At 45.4% G+C, this 17,694-nt stretch overlaps 1 protein-coding gene and 1 long non-coding RNA gene across 4 annotated transcripts in view; one reads left to right on the top strand and one right to left on the bottom strand.

Annotated features, from left to right (window-relative positions):
- The window catches only part of MYO19 (myosin XIX), a 19,111-nt gene extending 1,453 nt beyond the window's left edge, over positions 1–17,658 (bottom strand). Inside the window, exons 1-24 of one of the 3 annotated variants that reach the window (XM_008631162.2) lie at positions 17,491–17,649; positions 16,530–16,614; positions 14,089–14,233; positions 13,689–13,837; positions 13,345–13,458; positions 12,474–12,606; positions 12,188–12,257; positions 11,719–11,821; positions 11,410–11,506; positions 10,878–10,954; positions 10,455–10,545; positions 8,970–9,141; positions 8,701–8,774; positions 8,487–8,608; positions 6,747–6,860; positions 6,199–6,375; positions 5,183–5,329; positions 4,851–4,958; positions 4,206–4,276; positions 3,451–3,560; positions 1,512–1,672; positions 760–889; positions 515–600; positions 4–200 (exon numbers count right to left, since the gene is read on the bottom strand). In XM_008631162.2, the coding sequence (XP_008629384.1) occupies positions 4–200; positions 515–600; positions 760–889; positions 1,512–1,672; positions 3,451–3,560; positions 4,206–4,276; positions 4,851–4,958; positions 5,183–5,329; positions 6,199–6,375; positions 6,747–6,860; positions 8,487–8,608; positions 8,701–8,774; positions 8,970–9,141; positions 10,455–10,545; positions 10,878–10,954; positions 11,410–11,506; positions 11,719–11,821; positions 12,188–12,257; positions 12,474–12,606; positions 13,345–13,458; positions 13,689–13,837; positions 14,089–14,233; positions 16,530–16,541 (2,660 nt within the window). In that variant the 5' untranslated portion in view covers positions 16,542–16,614; positions 17,491–17,649. Of the gene's footprint in view, positions 1–3; positions 201–514; positions 601–759; positions 890–1,511; positions 1,673–2,985; positions 3,083–3,450; positions 3,561–4,205; positions 4,277–4,850; positions 4,959–5,182; positions 5,330–6,198; positions 6,376–6,472; positions 6,501–6,746; positions 6,861–8,486; positions 8,609–8,700; positions 8,775–8,969; positions 9,142–10,454; positions 10,546–10,877; positions 10,955–11,409; positions 11,507–11,718; positions 11,822–12,187; positions 12,258–12,473; positions 12,607–13,344; positions 13,459–13,688; positions 13,838–14,088; positions 14,234–16,529; positions 16,615–17,490 lie in introns of those variants that run through there. The other 2 variants (XM_017730941.1, XM_017730942.1) reach the window with 2 other exon arrangements.
- On the top strand, positions 10,942–16,865 carry LOC108445898. Its single transcript, XR_001860920.1, has 2 exons — positions 10,942–11,221; positions 16,676–16,865. It is a non-coding gene; the product is annotated as an uncharacterized LOC108445898 (long non-coding RNA).
- Positions 17,659–17,694: the final 36 nt, after the last annotated feature.

Here is a 17,694-nt window from a genome sequence, read left to right as displayed (position 1 = left end):
GGCAGCGCCCTGCGGGGCCCCGTGACACTGACAGGGGCAGCAGCCAGGACAAGGCCCAGAGGCCAGAACTGGACAATTGCCTGCAGAGGCCACGTTGTGTCCAAAGAACAGGGAGGTTTGGCCAAGGTAGCTCCAGGAGCTGGGAACTCCTTTCCTTCCCCCTCGTCCAGTTCTGCTGCTGCGAACGCGGCCGCTTTTGCCTAAAAAAGACACAGAACAACAACGTTCCCAAATGTCCTGGACACAGCTTAGGACATCAGGACACAACTGAGAGTCTAAATAAGAGGGGATCTGAAGGACAGCACACCCCCTGGGCCATTCCCGTGAAGGTAAGGAGTGAGTTTATTCCGCAGGATAAACCAGAAGCAGCTGTATGGGACTGGCATCTGCTCTTCAGCTGGACAAGAGTTTTCTGGAGCACTGGGTTTTCAGTTCTAGTAGTTATTACTCTTCCTGAGACACTAAGAAGCCTCAGTGGCTCCATTCCAGTGCTGTGCTGTACCCCCATACTCACTTTCCATCTCCTCCAGCTGTGTTTGATGACGTTGGCAGCCCTGCGCATCCTCTGGAAGCGATTCTTGGCTAACCAGGAACGAACAGCTGAGGATTTAATGGAGACAAATCTGAGTGCAGAGAATCTCAGCAGCTCTTGCACGCAGTGTGAGAGATGGCACTCAACCACTGGTGCCACTGTAATCCCCCAGTGTGACTGGGAATGTGCCTTGTTCTGTCATTTCAGGCCCACCCTTAGCAAGTCACCTGCTTGGATGAGAGTTGCAGAGCGTTTCTCCTTGGCTGCTTTCTTCTCTTTAAATCTTCTCCAACAGCACTGAATGCAAAATGCCTTCTCATTTAACACCTTTGCTCTCCTGGCTTCCAGGAGCTCCAGCTGCAGTGGGGACAGGAGCCTGGAGTTAGGGATGGAATTGTGCTCACAACTCTTCCTCTTTTACAGCCTCCTGGTGTTTGGGGGACCACAGCCTCATTCCAGTGTCCTGTGACTGCTGGATTAGGTTTGGGAAGTGACAGCACTCCTTCAGTGCTTTTTAGGTAACATGTAAATGAAAATGGAAGTACGTGGGGGGAGAAGTGGAGCCTCCCAAAGTCCCAGCAGCAGCAGCAGGTTAATAAGCAGCTCCACTGAAGAGGCTGCTTCTATGGCTGCATCCTGCAAGCTTGGCAGGAGTGCATTTATCTCCTTAATTTCTTTCCCAAGGAAGCTGTGTGTAGGCCTGTTGTCATCTGGAGCTAAGGAAAGCTGTCATCTTTACTGGAATTCTGACAATTCTAGACCAAGTGCAGCTCCTTGTCCACTGGCAACACAGAGGCCATTAAACAAAGTGCTTTGGAGAGCTGGATGCTGATGGGTGCTTGACTGAGTTTAATAATTTGATGGAAAATGCCAAATTCTGGTCACACTGGCTTGGCAGGAGTTTTGCCTCCACCATCTGTGCCAGAATGCCCCTGAGGCAGGTGCACTCCAGAGCCACCAGCCAAGGGACAGCACTTACCACAGAATTGGCCAGGAACACTTTGGTTTTGCCACAGTAGACTGAGGGGATTTCTGCTCCATTCCCTGTTCCCTGAGCAGGGGTTTGTCCCACAGCATCTTGAAGGATCTCCAGAACAGCAGCACGTGATGCTTTGTCCTCGTCCATCACCGGAGTCTCACCTGGAAATGAAGCGTTGAGGAGGAGGCGTCACAGAACTTGGAAATCAGGACCAGGGAATTGTCTTTGCACTGAGATTTCTTGGCCATTTAGAGGGGAAACACCTGCAGCAAGAGTGGAGGAGGAGATGGCTGAGAGCACTTGATCTTGCTGTGTTTAAGGCTAAAATGTGACAGCACAGATTCCATCAGGTGCCAGCAACCAGAAAACCAGTGTGGGGTGTTTTAACTGGGCTGTAGTTGGGTGCTGCCTTCTCATCTATTATAACCTCAGTTATCCCCAGGTAAAAATGTCATTTGGGGTAGATTTAGACTGAAACAGGGAGGCCCTCAGGTGTTGTCCCATTGTTAAAGCATCCTACATGGAAACAGGAGAAAGCAGCAGCAACGCAATTAAGAATATATTGAGCAGCTCAGTCCTAAGAAAATCCCATTAAATACTCAAAACTCAGAGCTGTGGGAGCAAAGAACAAAAGGCAGGGAATTGTAGCCTTAATATACTGAGAAGTGCAGGAAGGGGAAACAAATTCTAAGCAATTGTGCAGCTGTCACAGGGCATTGGGAGCAGCTATGGGGTCCTGTGCTGAGCAGGAATTTATGGCAGCAATTACAGGTTATTAAAGCCATTTCTGGGACACAGTGCACAATTTTTTACATTACAGCCAGATGAATCTCTCTGGAAATAGAGGCAGACTTAATTCAGACCTGGAACAAGAGATTGTTCCAGGCAGTGCTGCAGGAGCTCCTGCATGGACAGTGCTGGATGGGTTTTGCATCATTCCATCCTGGATACTGTTTGCTTATCTGCTATAAATATTTCTAAGGAGATGAGAGCATTTTAAGGTCCTGAAAACAAATAAAAGCAATTCTTGCTTACAGGAAGACATCTGGTGACTCTGATGGTGTTCATGGGGCTGGGCTGATAAGGGAACCCAAAGCTTATCCCCGTGTTTGGGCAATTGTTTTGCTTTGTTTGCAGCTTATTACCCCCTCAAGATAAAAAGGACTAAAAACCTACCAAAAAGAGGCTTTGCAGTTAATGGGTTTGTAATTGAGGGGGAAAGATCCAGTCTGTAAGTAATTTTCCAGCCTGCACTTCCTTACTTCACCCCATTTCCACACGGTGAGTAGATTTCCACCAATTTTACTCATCTGAACAGGCTGGTCGTGCTTCCCACAGCTGCTGCTTATTGAACAGACCCACTGGGTAGAGAGGGGATTAATTTGAGGGAGAGAAAGGGGTTGCAATAACCTTAATACTAAATGTAACCACCTGATGAGCTCCTCCTTTCAGGAGTTCATAGCAAAGGCATTACCTGTAGACTGGGTTGTGTTTGTTAAAGTCCATCGTCACTCCTGCTTAGAAAAAGAGAAGTTTGCAGAAGGTGGAAGAAGCAGCAGAGTCCAGGTAAGCTGGAAGGTCAGTGATTCAGCAAGGAAACAAGGAGGAGGGGAAAAGAAAGGAAGGAGAAGGAAGATAAGGCAAAAGGTAAGTGGATTTCGAGTTTACTAAAGAATCAACTCTAAACCAAATTAGGTTGGGTGAGGGGAACCCCAGACACCACTGTAACTGTGGTTGTTCCACCCAGGAGGAACACAGAAAACCAGCAGTGAGGGGGAAGATTTTAAGTGTTAGGCAAATTAGAAACTCAGGTTGGTGATAAGTTAAAGAAGTATTTGGAGAACAGTGGTGAATACAGTCATTATCTGATCTATGGGACACCAAATGGGTGCAGTGACAATTTTACTTGATGGCAAGGGGATTACCTGAAGAAACTCACCTTTTTCCTCAGCAGAATGAGAGTTGCTTTTATCACACACTCTTTTTTTACTGGAGCCCCAGGATTTTCTCAGTATTTTGTAGCGCTCAGTGAAACTTTGGAAAGGGATCCTGACAGACAAACGTACAGTGAATTCCAGGCAGGAGTCATTGCTGTATGGGAAAGAACTGATCCTCTGAAGGGGGAAAATTGCACAATGGTTTCATGGATCCAGTGCATGGGATGCAAACAGACTGATGCCCTAAATGGTCAAACAGGCAAGAAAGTACAGAACTTCTGAAGAAATTCAGGAGACTGCCCAGGAACAGTGCCTGGAGCAAAGCCTGGGCAGGAGCTGTGCTTGGCTATGCTGATGGTGAGCTCCACCCCATCAGTGCTGAGTCTCAGAAACGTGATGAGCTCAGGCCTTGCTCTGCACCCTCTAAAGGTGGTCAGGAAAGCCCAGCCAGGCTATGAGGAGATGCTCAGCTCTGAGATTACTACATTTAGATAAATGCCATTTATAGTTTCATTGCTGAGAATGTTACTGTGAAGCCACGTTCAGTTAGAAAAGTTTTAGTGTAGTCCACATCAAAACATCTTTTCCCCAGCTTCTCAGACTGGAAAGGCACAGTGAGCTCTCAGCTTTGAAAGGATCAGTAGTTTTGAGGTCTAAAACTGCAAAATATTTGCGTTTCCTGCTTATAAATTCTTCTGAAGAAGTAAATGCCACTAATTGCTATAGAAATGGATTATGCTGAAGAAGCTGGACTTACCTGACTGGGAAACCTGCTGCACTGATGGTGATGGCTTCCACTATTCCACAGGCCTGTAGCTGGCTGAGAACCTGAGGCACAAATTGAGATGGTTTAGGCAACGCTGACTTTGTGGGAGCTGCTCCTTGGGTGCCCTGTCCTGGGCATCCACAGCCAGCACTGCCCAAACCCAGCAGGGTGTGAAAAGCCAGTGCTGGTATTTCCATGCTCAGTGCTGCTATTTCCATGCCCAGCAGATTCCACGAGTGCTTAAAGCTTGATTTCCCATCAGATAAGGTTCTCTAGTTACAGCTTTAGCACCTGCTGCTCTGCTCCCAAAGCTTCTCAGCTTCCTGGACTCCAGGAAGGAGCAAGGTTTTGTTTTGAAGGTATTTGTGTGCCCAGGGCTGCTCAGATCACCTTCATCAGTTTGAAGGGCTGGGAGGGCAGCACCCCAAATAACCCCAGCAACAAGCAAGTTGCAGCTGGAAGAGCTGCTGTGCTTAGGAGCAGTTTTGGACAAACACCTCAGTGACTTTGAAGGATGTTTATCTCAAAGGAGAAAAAGCTATTTCAAAATGTGCTGTGAAAAAAGAGCTCTGCCAGTGACTCAAGTTCCTAAGAAACCCAGTGCAAAGCCCTGGGGAAAGGCTTTGGAAAAGTTACCTCTTCTCTTCTAAAAGTCATGGCCTTGCAGTCAGCATTAGGCTTGATGCAGCGGATGTAATGGGGCGTGGTTCTGCTCAAAATCTCCATGAGATGTTCCAGGGAGCTCTGCAGGAAACAAACACAGGGCTCATCAGGGCTCCTCCTCCTCAGGGATCCTCTATCCACCCCACAGAGCTGCTCGTGGCAAGGATGGCTTTACAGACTCAGTGTCAGAGCACTTCTACAGGACAGCTCGAGCAAAAATCTGCTCTGTGGATGTTTTCATCAAATTGTTGATGGCAAATTCAGAAAGTTTCCAAAATTACAGCAGAAACCTGAATAGGATGTACCTTGAACTTGGACACCACTGTTAAAACAGCTGCTCTGTTCTGGGTTTTGGTGTTATTTTGGTTCTCTTCTGTCACAGGAAATAATTTTTGAAGCAAAGGGTCCTTTGAGTTCTGCAAAACATGGACCAGCTCTGGTGGAACAGCATCCTGCAAACACAGACATGACTGTTAGTATCTGGACCTGGCAGGAACCTGCACCTCTGAAAATAACTAAAAACTCCACATACAGAGATAGAACAGCATTTCTGATGCCAAATTTGAGGTAACCACAGCTGCAGTTTCAAATCTGATGATGCTCACTCATTCACAGTCACATTCAGGAACAGAAAACAATGTTTGGCTGAACATTCAGCAAATCCAGTCAAATGTACAACTGCTCCCAACATTGTTCTTGTTACACAGCCTAAGTGAGCTCCAAGTCTCAGGACTGGTTTAATCCCTGAAGGACAGACTGCAGCAGACATCAGAACTATCCCTTTTAATTAAGAGATGGTGTTTTATTGCTAAATAAATAACAGCCCTTGCCATAATTGCTGGGGATGTCAGAGCTGAGAAGGGACCCTCCTCTCTGCAGATTATTTCACATTTCAATTATTCCCTGATGGCACAACAAGGCCAAAAATTTGAGTACTTTCAGCACTTTCAGTAGTTAAGCCCGTGCTCTCGTTTTTCATAAACTTATCTGAATTTTGGGGGAATGAAGTGATGTATTTGTAGCTACAGAAATGCCCTGCTGCTGATTCTGCATCCCCCAGGAATGGAAGAAGCCCAGATTTGCTGATGGCTGACCTCATCCTCAGCTCAGAGGTGCAACAAAGCATCTGCTCGTGCCAGTGATGGTTCAGAGAATCACACTAAGAACATGACTGAGTTTTACGTGGCCTGAAGGATTTACTTGGAGCAAGGTATGTCCAGTCCCCAGCACTAAACATATTTTTTAGTGGTGCTTTGACTTAAATCACTTCAGGTCTGTAGAATATTTATGATTTTAAACAGCTCTTTCTGCAAACACCTACCTTATTCTTCTCCACCATCGCTGCCAGCTGATAGCAGACTTTGCCAGCATAATGTGAAATGATAAAGTTGGGCTTCTTACTAAACTTATCTCGACTTAAGCACTGATTACTGGACAAGGCTTTCTCAATCCTGGTCTGGAACAGGTCAGTGTTGGAGGCTCTGTTCAGACGACACTCCTGCAAAGGACACACACAACTGCAGCATCTCGTATTTGTCCCAAAGGACTGGCTCTAAAAGCTACAACATTTAAAATTGAAATCATAGCCATTTTACCTTTAGAGCTGCTTTGAGTATGCAAGGCCTGAAATATTGGGAAGGAAGGGGGGGAAAGAAGTAATTGAGGCTTCATATTTGAATCAGAACATCCAGGATCAGAGGGAAACTCAGAACAGGAGGAAGCAGTGCCGTGATTTTTCTGAAACTGAAGCTCTGCAGAAATTTTATGGCTGACAAGTTCTCTGCTAACTTACTGTTTGTGTTTTCTTTGGTGGCGTAGGACAAAGGCAGGAACTGGGCCCAAAAAATGAAGGGTTTAGATCACACTTACCTCATTCAGCAGGGAAAAAATGCTGAGAGGATTTCCCTCTATCAGATCAAGGCAGTTCTGGTTATCCTGGTAGTTTATGAATGACCACTGCAGGCCTTCAGCTGCATATTCTTCCTGAAGGAAGAGGGAAGGGGTTATTCTGCAGCAGAGGGCACCAGAGCTCAGAACGCTGTGCCTTGGGCAGCTGATCCAGGTCCTGTCGGAGGAGTTAATCCCAGCTCAGCTCCAGGTCAACACCAAGCTTGAGAAAAAAAAACCCACACGAGGATATTCTACCCCAGGTAGCTTTTGGGTGTGGATCAGAACCTGCTGGAACAATTTGTCTGAGGATTTGGGAACCCCACGGATTTATCAGAGTGAGCTGCAAGGCTGCTTTAGAGAGCAAACAAAGGCTACAGTCACACAAAGCCTTTCCTGGCTGTGCTGAGACTTTCCCTGAAGGACAAGGAACAAGCAGAACTCCTTCCCTGGACTGGGACACAGCCCTAACCCATCCTCTGTGTGCCAGGCTGGGCTCCATTTAAAGCAAAGCCTGATCTGAAACGAAGTGCAGAGAGATCCTGGTTGAAATAATTGGTACAATATTTATGCTGAATTACAGGACAAACTGTCAGCAGTGTTTAACAAGCACGAGCTCTGGGCAGTTATTTGAAAAGCCTCCTGCCAAAAGCTTGCTCAGCACAGCCACTAATGGCATTTAAGTGGTTTGGGGGACAGCCAGATCCAGAGGTAAGAGGGCAGGCAGTGAGTGGGAGGGGTGCTATAAACAGAGGTCATGGAGCCGTTTCAAGCAAAGCAATTGTGTGCTTGAACTCGGTTTTCATCTTCCCTGACCATTAACCCCTGGCATGCTGACCAGGGCAGGCAGGCAAAGCAGCCTGGGGAAGCAAAGAACAAACAGCAGTCAAAGAAATCCTTCTCTCCTGAATAAATTGACAAAACCCTGCCGTGAGGCAGGAGGTGCCAGCACGCTGGTGCCATAGAGAAAATAATTTCCCTGATTCCAGTTAATGGCAAAGAGCATTTTGGTAATGGATCTGCAGTGGGGAGGGGCAGAGCAGCAGCTCTGGCAGGGGCTCTGCACCTTGCAGGGCACTCAGATGAGAGCTGGAATTAGCAGTGTGTGACCAGGGAGGGACTGCACGCTGCAAATGCCTTCACCACTGTGAAACACCCCCATTTGTATCTGTCCTTACTCAAAAATAAAAGCTGGTGCACACTGGGGCTTTGTTTTAAAGGCACCAGCATGACAGTGGATTCAGGGAGCTGTGCCCCTGTGGCAGGAGGCCTCCACAGGTGCCACGTGCTCAGGTGTTTGGGTTACAGGCTTCTGTTGGGCTCTGCCTTCACACCAAGCTCAGCCTAGGAGCTCCACTACTCTAGGGCCTTTGTGCTCCATGGTTGTAAGCAGCAGCTTCCAAGAGAATCTCAACTCAGGCTGCACTTACCCCAAGAAGTTAGCTTCAAGTGCTCAGTTCTTTGAGGAAAAGCAAACAGTCTGACAGGCAGAGATCCAGTAGAGCTGGGAACAGATTTCCAGTCCCCAAGAGACAAAGCTGTGTCATTCCAACTGCCCCACACTCCCCTCTTTAAAAAGCTGCTGCTCCATCCCACTGCCTTCTGTGGCATTTCTAACTGCAGCTTCCCATCTGACCAGGGGCACAGCCACACAATTAAAGTGACAACAGATGCTGGTTTAAATCAGATATTGAAGATTTGATCTTCAGTTTGGGGTATTACCTGCTGTGCCTTCAGGTAGTGAGCTACAAAGTGCTGCTGCAGTTTCTCGTTGGCATAATTAATACAGAGCTGCTCCAAGTTGTTTTCAGGGAAGGCTTCAAATCCATAAACATCCAACAAACCTGAAGGAATGAGGGAGGACAGGGAGCTTTAGTTTAGGAGCAGCTTGGTGGGCTGATGGCCCCTGAGTTAAACCAGGGTGGGATATCCATACCTATGAAGCTGGTCCACGCTGAGGGATCTGTGTAGATGTTTTCATTTATGACCAAAACCAGCCACTCAAACAACCTGCAGACAGCAACAATGGGCTTAGCTGGGAGCTGCTTGCTTGCAATAATCAGAATTGTTTCTTTTACTGCTGTTTCTATCAGTGTCACTTGGAAGGAGGAGGAATTTCTGATGTGCTGCCATGAAACAGCAGCAAGTAAATCCCTCTGGCCTCCCCATCCCCTCCCAAAGTCACCTGGATTAGCACATCCTTACCTGGCATAGATGACTTTGGCCAGGCAGTCCCTCCTGGTCTCACACTCAGCTCTGGAGCAGGGCTTCTTGAACACTTGCTGCTGCCTTCCAGCAGTGATTGTTCGAATCCTTAAAGATTCCAGCAGCTCCTCGACGGGAATCTTGAGCAGATCCCCCGTGGTCTTCACAAACCCTTGTTCAGGAGGACAAACAAGGTTACCTGGTGTGCTCATACCTCTAAAGGTAAGGAAGGGCTAGGAGATTGTGGAGAAAAATGCCACTTCCATCAGCTCTCCAACTTAAATGTGGATTTTGGATCTTTCTACACAAACTTGGGAGCAAGTTTTGCAAGATCAGACTCTTAATTTGGATGCAGAGTGCCCCTAGAATTTCAGGTACTCTCTTTAAAACGAAGCAATACCAGAAAAAGCTCAAGTTTGCCACACTGAAGTTGTTTTTCTCTCTAGGTGTGTCTGTTACTTGTTCACCTTCTTTGAGCAGGGACCTCTAAATCCAGACAGACAAATCAGTTATCACCAGAAAAAAACAGGGATTTTGGGGGTAGTAAGGAAGTGTAGAAAAAGAGTATTTGCTAACAAAGCATTTAAGATCTTGCTCAGCTGAGCTGTGCTCAAAAATATTTGAATATTAAGTAGTTTGAGTTCAGAGCATGTGAAACTGTAGTAGGAAACTTCACTGTTCAGGACAGTTTTAGCTCTGAAGGAAATCCACATGCACAAGCCTCCTGAAGACATGCAGAACAACCTCTGTTCCTGCTGCAATTTAACAGATTTGCTGTCACTGACTTTTGGTCTTTATCATGAAAACTTCCAAGTTTTCCTGTGAAGAGCCCTGCTCTCCCTCTGGGTCAGGTTTCTGCCAGCCTTGTGATGGCAGAGTAAGATTACAATCAAGAGCCACAGTTCTGCCAATAACCCTCCTGAAATCAGTGGGTAATGCTGCAGTTGCCCTGACCTGTCAAGGCACGGGAGTATTAGGGTTTTGCTTGTTCACAAAAACACACCTAAATTTTGGGTTGCTCATGGCCTTGATGGTCTCCTATCAGCAGGAGAATTATTGTTCAAATTCTTTCCTTTAATAAGGAATTATTTCCGAATTAAATACAGAAATTAAATGAATTTAAATTAAATAAATTTGATTTAGTAATTTAAAATGCAATTAATTCAATACAGTTTAAAGAAATTTATTAGATTTTAAAATTAAGTTATTAATAAAGTAATTAGACTTAGTAGTAGTTAAAAAGAATTAATAATGAAAAGTAATAATAGTTAAAGTTACTCAAGCAAAAAATAGGTAGATTTAATAAATTTTAATAAATTTAATAAATGTTATTAAATGTTAATAACGAAATAAATTTAATAAGTAAATCTAAACTAACTAAATAAAGGAAAGAATTCTCTATGTTCTTTCCTCTCTCTAACCCTTTCCTTAGGCATCTGCACTGAACTAACAAGGCTCTGGAGCATGGCATGGTTGTTGCCTCACCTTTGGTTTTGTCTTCCAGTTCACAAGGCTGAGATTCATCCATTGGACTACAGAATTGAACATTCCCAAGGTGCAGAAGGCCTGATAACACCTGAAATACAATCAGGGGTTTTTTTAGGACAGCTCCCCCCAAGGCAGTGTCCTCTGAACCTTCCTTTAGCCCCAGGAACAGGCCAGCTCAAAACATTTCTGCACAAAAGGCAGCAAAGAGATCCCAAACTTCTGTGTTAATTCCTGACGGGAAACTGAAATTCAGAGCTGCAGACGTTGAGTTCAGATCTAATACTGGGCTGATGTGGAGCTGAGGGCCCTCCAGTGAGGAGCAGCAGCTCTGCACAGTGACATGGATTTACTCCAGCAGCAATCCCACCCTGGCAGCACATTCCCAACGTCCTCAGCAGCCTCGTGCTGCCGTGAGCTGACCTTGAAAATATTGCTCTGCGTGGCACGGCCGATGCCCAGGTGGAACATTGCCTCTCTGGTCACCTCGAAGCAGTCCTCTGAAAAGCCAAACAGTGCTCTTGAAAAAGCCAAGCACACAAACAGGGGCAAGCAGAACATCTCAGCACATCCAATCCAGCTGGAATTGCCAGTGGAGAGCGGGGAAGATGGATGCTGTCTGGGTAAATCCCATACACAAGCTGGACAACCAACCCACTGACTTCTTCTGCCTCTGTCAGGTAAAGCATGTGCATAGACAAGACAGTTTCTAAACAAAGCCACAGAGATGCAAATTTGCCAGGCCAGAACCAGCTGTTTTAAGCCAGGTGAGTGATTTTAAGCTTTAAGACTTAATAGCGCAAAGTGAAACTTAAAAAGAACCTCATTCATGCAGGTGGCTTTGCAAAACATCTGCTATTGGCTGGCCAGGGTTGAACAATTTTTGCCTGCCTTCCTTTAAAGTTCCAGCCATTAGTAATGGATTGATTAATTAATTAGTAGAACTAATCTTTACCATCTAAGTTTCTTTCAAAGTTTGGCAGCCAGCGGTACTCGGCCCCTTCTGGAAGGTTCCACTCCAGCCTCTCCTCTGCAGTGGCACCTTTTGTGATCTGCAGGCAGAAAACAAGGCAAAAATTGAATTCTGCCTTTGGTGTTTACAGCTCACAGGCAGTGAAGAATAACATACTGGGAGGATGATTTAATTTGGAAGCCTGGGAGACAGGGAAACTGATAATTATTAAAAGTTGTAACTGTGCTAAATCTGGTGATTTCATCCCCGCTGTGTGTCAGAAATACCCAGCAAAATTAACTGAAGGCAAACCTGATAAAAAATATGGAAGTTTCTTTCATTGGGGGCCTGATAGGCAACTCTGGTCTTCTCCAGAAGGAAAGTCTGGATGGAAGCACCAGTCAGATGATGGAATCTAGAGAGGGAAAAAGAGCAAAGATATCAAAACCTCTTCACAGAACAAGAGGTGGTGTGTTGTTCTGATACCAACTGACAGTGAATGCTTTGCAGTTCACCTTCAGTTTTGTTCATATTTTATTCACAGTTCTTAACTGCATCTCTGTTTTTCCACTGCTCTCTTTTAGAGATCAGGCTGAGAGCTTGCAGGAAAAAAAAAAAAAAGGGAAAATAATAATAATTTAAATAATAATAGTTTAAGCTGCCAGCAATGCAAAATACACTCTAAAGACAGATCAAATATTCTATGGCAGATTTCAGAAATAAGCCTGTAAAGATTTAAAGGAACAGGACAATAACTAAGGTGTTACACAGTGACTATTACCTGTCTAGCTGCAGCTGGATGTATTTCCCAAACCTGCTGCTGTTGTTATTCCGCAGGGTGCAGGCATTCCCTGTGAAAGTGCCAGTGGCAGACACAGAACAATCAGAGTGGTCCCACTCTCCCATGCAGCACACACAGGCATTAAGGGTGATCTGTAAATAGCTCCAGTATTTGAAGAGTTTGTTTTTAAGGAGAGGACCAAGAGACAGCTTAGACTCGTGTGGTAACAACGGAAATTCCCACAGTGGCCATTACTCCTGTTTGTTGTTAAAAAAGCCACATTTACCAAATGCTTCCATGACAGGGTTGGAATCCAGCACTCTCTTCTCTATCCTTTCCACAGTTTCGTTGCCTTTTGGGGAGATAGCTGAGGCAGCAACAGAGGCATAGAATTTCATAAGGCAGCGAGAGGTCCAGGTCTGCAAGAGAGAGGCCTGACAGTAGCTCTTTGTTTTTAACATTATCAGTTCTGTCAGTGGAGCAGTGCTGCCTTCTGCAAACAGTGTGCAGCTGGAGGGGAGGCTAAAGAGAGGAACTGTGTCACGTTTAGAGCTCTGGTTCAGTGGAAACTCTGTGCCACAGACACACATTTCAGTGCTGCTGCAGTGGGAGCGCTCTGCTGAATGGCACTTCCATCGAGGTGTCATCAGCCAGAATTAACAGCTCCTGCCTTGGGATGGAATGAATGTAAACGGATTTTGAGTCATTAACATTCAGCAAAGCATCTTGTTACTGGGCTTAAAAATACCCTCAGCATTGCCCTGAACAGGGATGGACCATCACAGAAGGGCCAGGGCAGGATATGAATTCACTGCTCTGAGTCTTTACAGAGGGTTTGCTGAGATTCACACAAGCTCCCTGACAGACCAGGCTGAGGCACTAACTCAGGTGCAATTCCTTTTTTTTTTCAAACCCAGCCCTCCAGAAATGACAGATGCCACCTGAAGAGCTGCTATATTAAGCAGAGTGTGTTTAACTGCAGCAATCACTTAATGCTTCACACACATTTCAAGAGAGCCGTGCTGGGCAGACTGGCTACGTGCTCTGTCAGAGGGGTTTTTAATTCCTCTTTGCTCATTCACTGCACTACTCTGCACTACAAATCCCTGGCAGAACTCAAAACGTGAGAGCAATGTCATAAAAAACCATTTCCTTACCTTCCCAGCACCACTTTCTCCACTCACAATGATGGACTGGTTCACAGGGTCCATCTGCTTTTGGACATTCCTGTAGGTTTGCTCAGCCACTGCAAAGATGTGAGGTTTTAAATCCTGGCAGTGAAAGAGAATATTCATATTTAAGAGAACAGGAACCACACAATTCAACAGCAATGGATAGCAAGGGTCATCTCACATTTACCTGAAAACAGCACTGCTCTTTTAACAAAACTATTTCACTAGAAATGGGGTTTATCCTGTGGGAGTATTTTGCTCATATAAATTTGGAGCAGTTTGACACCTGGGCTCTGCAGAAGGACAGTTATCTCAACCACAAGGGTTACCTGAGGACAAAGTGCAATGTGGTACTCCCTCATGAGCTCAGGTGAGTAGAGGCAGGAGACAGGCTGGAAAGGATTTAAAGCCACCAGGCTGCAGCCAGCATTTGTATAGAACAGGTTGACTCTGTATCTTGCTTGAAGACATTTCAGAACTGAAAGACAACAGCTTCCATCAGCATCTTTTGCAAAGCCTGTTTGACTCTTCCTGTGCCTGTTTGTAACAAAAGTCTCAGGTGTGCTACCCGCCAGGTTTAATAGAGAATGAGGTGATCAAGAGAGTGATGTGGGTCTAATACACACAACTCCTGTGTTCATGCTATTAATGCAGTGAGAGCAGGAGCTGCCACGTGTCTGTGGCCACCAGGGAAAGGGATCCCTCAGCAGACACTCCCTGGCTGCTCACCTGTCCTGGTTGTCACCGGATTCACTTTCGTGAGGTCGTCAAAAAGATGCAGTTTCTCTTCATCACTGAGGAAGGCTCTAACTTCCTCTTCAAATGATTCACTGAGGTCATTCTGGATGAGAGAATCTTCCCTTTGGCCATTTTCCTGGAGGGGATGTCAGATCAGCACCAGTGAGAGGTGAAAAGCTGGACTTTCACCTCATCCCCTGTTCTAGCTCTTCTGCTGCTTCCACGTCACTGAAGTTCAGTCTCAGCAGGAGCCAGACCTCAGGATGTGTGAGCTGCTCTTCCTCCCAGCTGCCCTCCCCCTGCTCTGATGTTAGAAAACATCACTCTGGCAGTGAGCAAAGGCACTCAGAGAACGTGGCCTTGGGCTCACCCTGCAGTTCTGCAGGTTGCTCAGCACAGACACACTCACACCATGTTCTCATTTCTAAACCTCTGCATGTCCCACATTCAATCCAAGCAGTGCCCTGGGCTCAGGGCAGCAGGAAGGGCTGGCTGCAGGTGCAGCTGGAAGCCACTGCAGACCAAAACAAATGCAGTTTTCCTAGCAGAGACTTTCAGGGTGAAAGCTGCAGAGTGCACACGTCACAGCCAGGGCAGAGAAATGGTGCTGAGGGGGGAGCTGCCCTGCCTTAGCTGAAGGCTTGTCTCCTTTGAATCACTTAAATTCAAACCTCAGCCTCTGGGCTCCTGTGTGCTTGACAACATTATTTGGAAGGACACATGGAAAACCAGCCAGAAGAGAAATTCCAGGTCCTGTCTGCCATTTCTGGGGAAAGGAAAAGCTAGAAAAGAAAAATGAGGAATGGGAAAGATGCCAGTCCTGATTTCTGCATTCTATATATGCCTTCTCTTTGACAGAAAGTTCTCCAAACCATCCCTACTCACCTGTACCACAAGTTAACCAATGAACTCCATCATCTTGTTTATACAGAAAATGCTACATTTAGTAGGCAGCATTCCCACTACCTGAGCTGAGCTCATTAATAAAGGGCAAATGATCTGCAAACCCCATTTAGCACACTCCTAAAAAAAAAAAAATAAAGCTACAATAGTGTACTCATTTAGGAGCATTTTTATCTTTTGCAGACAGCATGCATAGTTCATTTCCAGTAATATAGAATTTTACACAGTAAGGGGAAATGTTGAGCTTTTGACAGGGTATCCTTCCTTCTCGGACCAGGGTGAGAGAGCAGAGGAGCAGCTGTTCTGCTGAGTTCTTTATTTCATAGTCTCACAGCTTTCTTGAAGGCAGAGTTCAAGGGGGTTGCATGATAAAGCCAAGCAACAGTGGCAGGCAGAAAACAGCTGCTTCTTCTTCTATATGCTCTATATTTTTTCTTACAGAAGTGTAGATTATATTTGTTAATTGACCAATACGAGTAACACACGATTCCAGTTTTCCTTTTCTTAACCTATCCTGGTCTAATTCTAACAATTTTAAGCCTTACACCAGTGTTACACAGGTATTACACAGATTTGCATACGCAGTTTCTATCAGCTCTTGTTGTTTATGTGAACACTCTATCTAAAAAATGTGAACAGCATAATTCTATCTGTATTTTGTCTAAAGTAAAGAATTCTGTGAAAAGGTAACACTGCTGCAGTAAGAACTGTGTCTAAGGTCTCTGCTGCAGATTTTTAATGTTTAAGGCACTTTTTAAGGCACTTAGCATATATTTCTACTAAAAGTTAAAAAATTTGTATTTCTATTTCACTTTGGTGTGGCTTCATGTATCTCAGCTTATCCAAAGGTTTTAATTCAACCCCTGTGCCTTGGTTTCCCCCTGGGCCTGAGTCCAGAGGAGCTTTCACTCCAACAGAGGAAAAAAAAAAGCTTAGCAACACAATAAAGCATTGCCATCCAAGTGATTTCTGTTATTCTCCTCTGAATGAGCATAAAGCAGCTTGCTGCTGTCAGAGAACAGACACCACAATTAGGAAACACTCAATGGACCTGAGGAGCTCCTGCCAATTCCCCTTTCTTCCTGTGCCCCCTCTGTGTTCCTGTATTACCCTGGCACCAGGCAAGTTAAATCCACTGTGAGACTGTGAGACCTGAGGAAGGGCTTGGTTTTTGCTGCCCTGCTCAGCATCACTTCAGCTGAGACGATGATTTCTTAGCCAAAAGTAAAGGAATATTTGAAAGTAAATCACAGCTCTTGTGTCCATTCATTTTCCTGAACAAACGCCCTTAGGAGGTGCTTGCTGCCCGTGTTAACACCTGCCCTGTTAGAGCCCAGGGCACAACAAAAATCACTGCCTGGTGTCACTAACACAGCTCAAACCCACAGTAAATAGGTCCAGTCAATTCATGAACCAGGGGTGAATATTCATTAGTAGCTACCTAATCTTGACTGCATGGAAATAAGCCAAGAATTCTTTCCTGGCAGTAAAATTTAATTAGCACACACAATTCCTGGTTTTCTTTTTACCTGCTTTGGCATCTTGTCCAGCCCTGTGGACGGGAACGCTGGAGAAGGCCTTTAGGGTACTTCATTCAAATTACGCTGGAGAATGCTTAAATAAGAAAATAAAAAGACATTTAGATCAAGATAACTCTGGGCATGTCGTTTTCCAGAGGGTTCCAAATGCAAAGCCCGAAGACTTCAGACAGAATTGCTGATGCCAGTGGGGCCCAAGGAACACTGGAGCTGGAAATCCTACCCGGAGTGATGGTCATGTTCTGCTGCCCCTGCAAATAAAGCTTTTTTGGAGGGAATAATATATCTTCCCTTCCATCAGGAATAAAATGCTTTGCTTCTCTTTAATAAAGCAAGTTTTCTTGGTGAGAAATTGCAACTACTTGTTAAACTCCTCCTGTTTGGAGAAATAGGAAAGATCTGAGGGTCTGATGGTGCCAGAGAAGCCAGAGCTTTGGGGAGTGACTCAGAGAAGTTGCAGCAGAAACAACATTGGCTGCTGCTGTACCCTTCCTGTTTCCTCTGAAAATCTCTGAGAGCCAACCCAAGGTGAGTCAGGCCCTTTGAATTTCTGTGATAAAAGCTGAGGTTCCAGTCACACAGCCAGGAAGAATTCTGTCCTTCCTGCAGCTGGAGCTGCCATTATTTCCATTCCTTTTCTATTCTAATTCTATTCTAATTTTGTTCTAATTCTATTATATTCTATTCTAATTCTATTCTAATTTTGTTCTGATTCTATTATATTCTATTCTAATTCTATTCTAATTTTGTTCTCTTATACTCTATTCTAATTCTGTTTTCATTCTATTCTATTCTATTCTAATTCTGTTTTCATTCTATTCTCTTCTATTCTATTCTAATTCTACTCTATTCCATTCTTCTTCCATTCCTCTTCTTTTTCCATTCCTCTTCTTATTCCATTCCTCTTCCTATTCCATTCTTATTCCCATTCCATCCCTAACTTCGTTCTTACCCGGCATGAAAACACCACTTGGAGTCAGTTTGGAGCTCCGGGCAAGCTCCCATCCCCAAACCCCCGCCCGATCTATCCCGCTCTCCCGGCAGAGCCCTTTGTGCCGGTACTCGCAGATCCCGGGGGACACACGGGGGACACACGGGACACACGCGGGACACACGGGGGACACACGGGGGACACACGGGACACACGGGGGACACA

The sequence above is a fragment of the Corvus brachyrhynchos genome, unplaced genomic scaffold (genome assembly GCF_000691975.1).
Source record: "Corvus brachyrhynchos isolate BGI_N302 unplaced genomic scaffold, ASM69197v1 scaffold283, whole genome shotgun sequence".
Taxonomy (NCBI): domain Eukaryota; kingdom Metazoa; phylum Chordata; class Aves; order Passeriformes; family Corvidae; genus Corvus; species Corvus brachyrhynchos.
The sequence above is the reverse complement of the archived record's forward strand: the minus strand, read 5'-3'. Positions and strand labels throughout refer to the sequence as shown.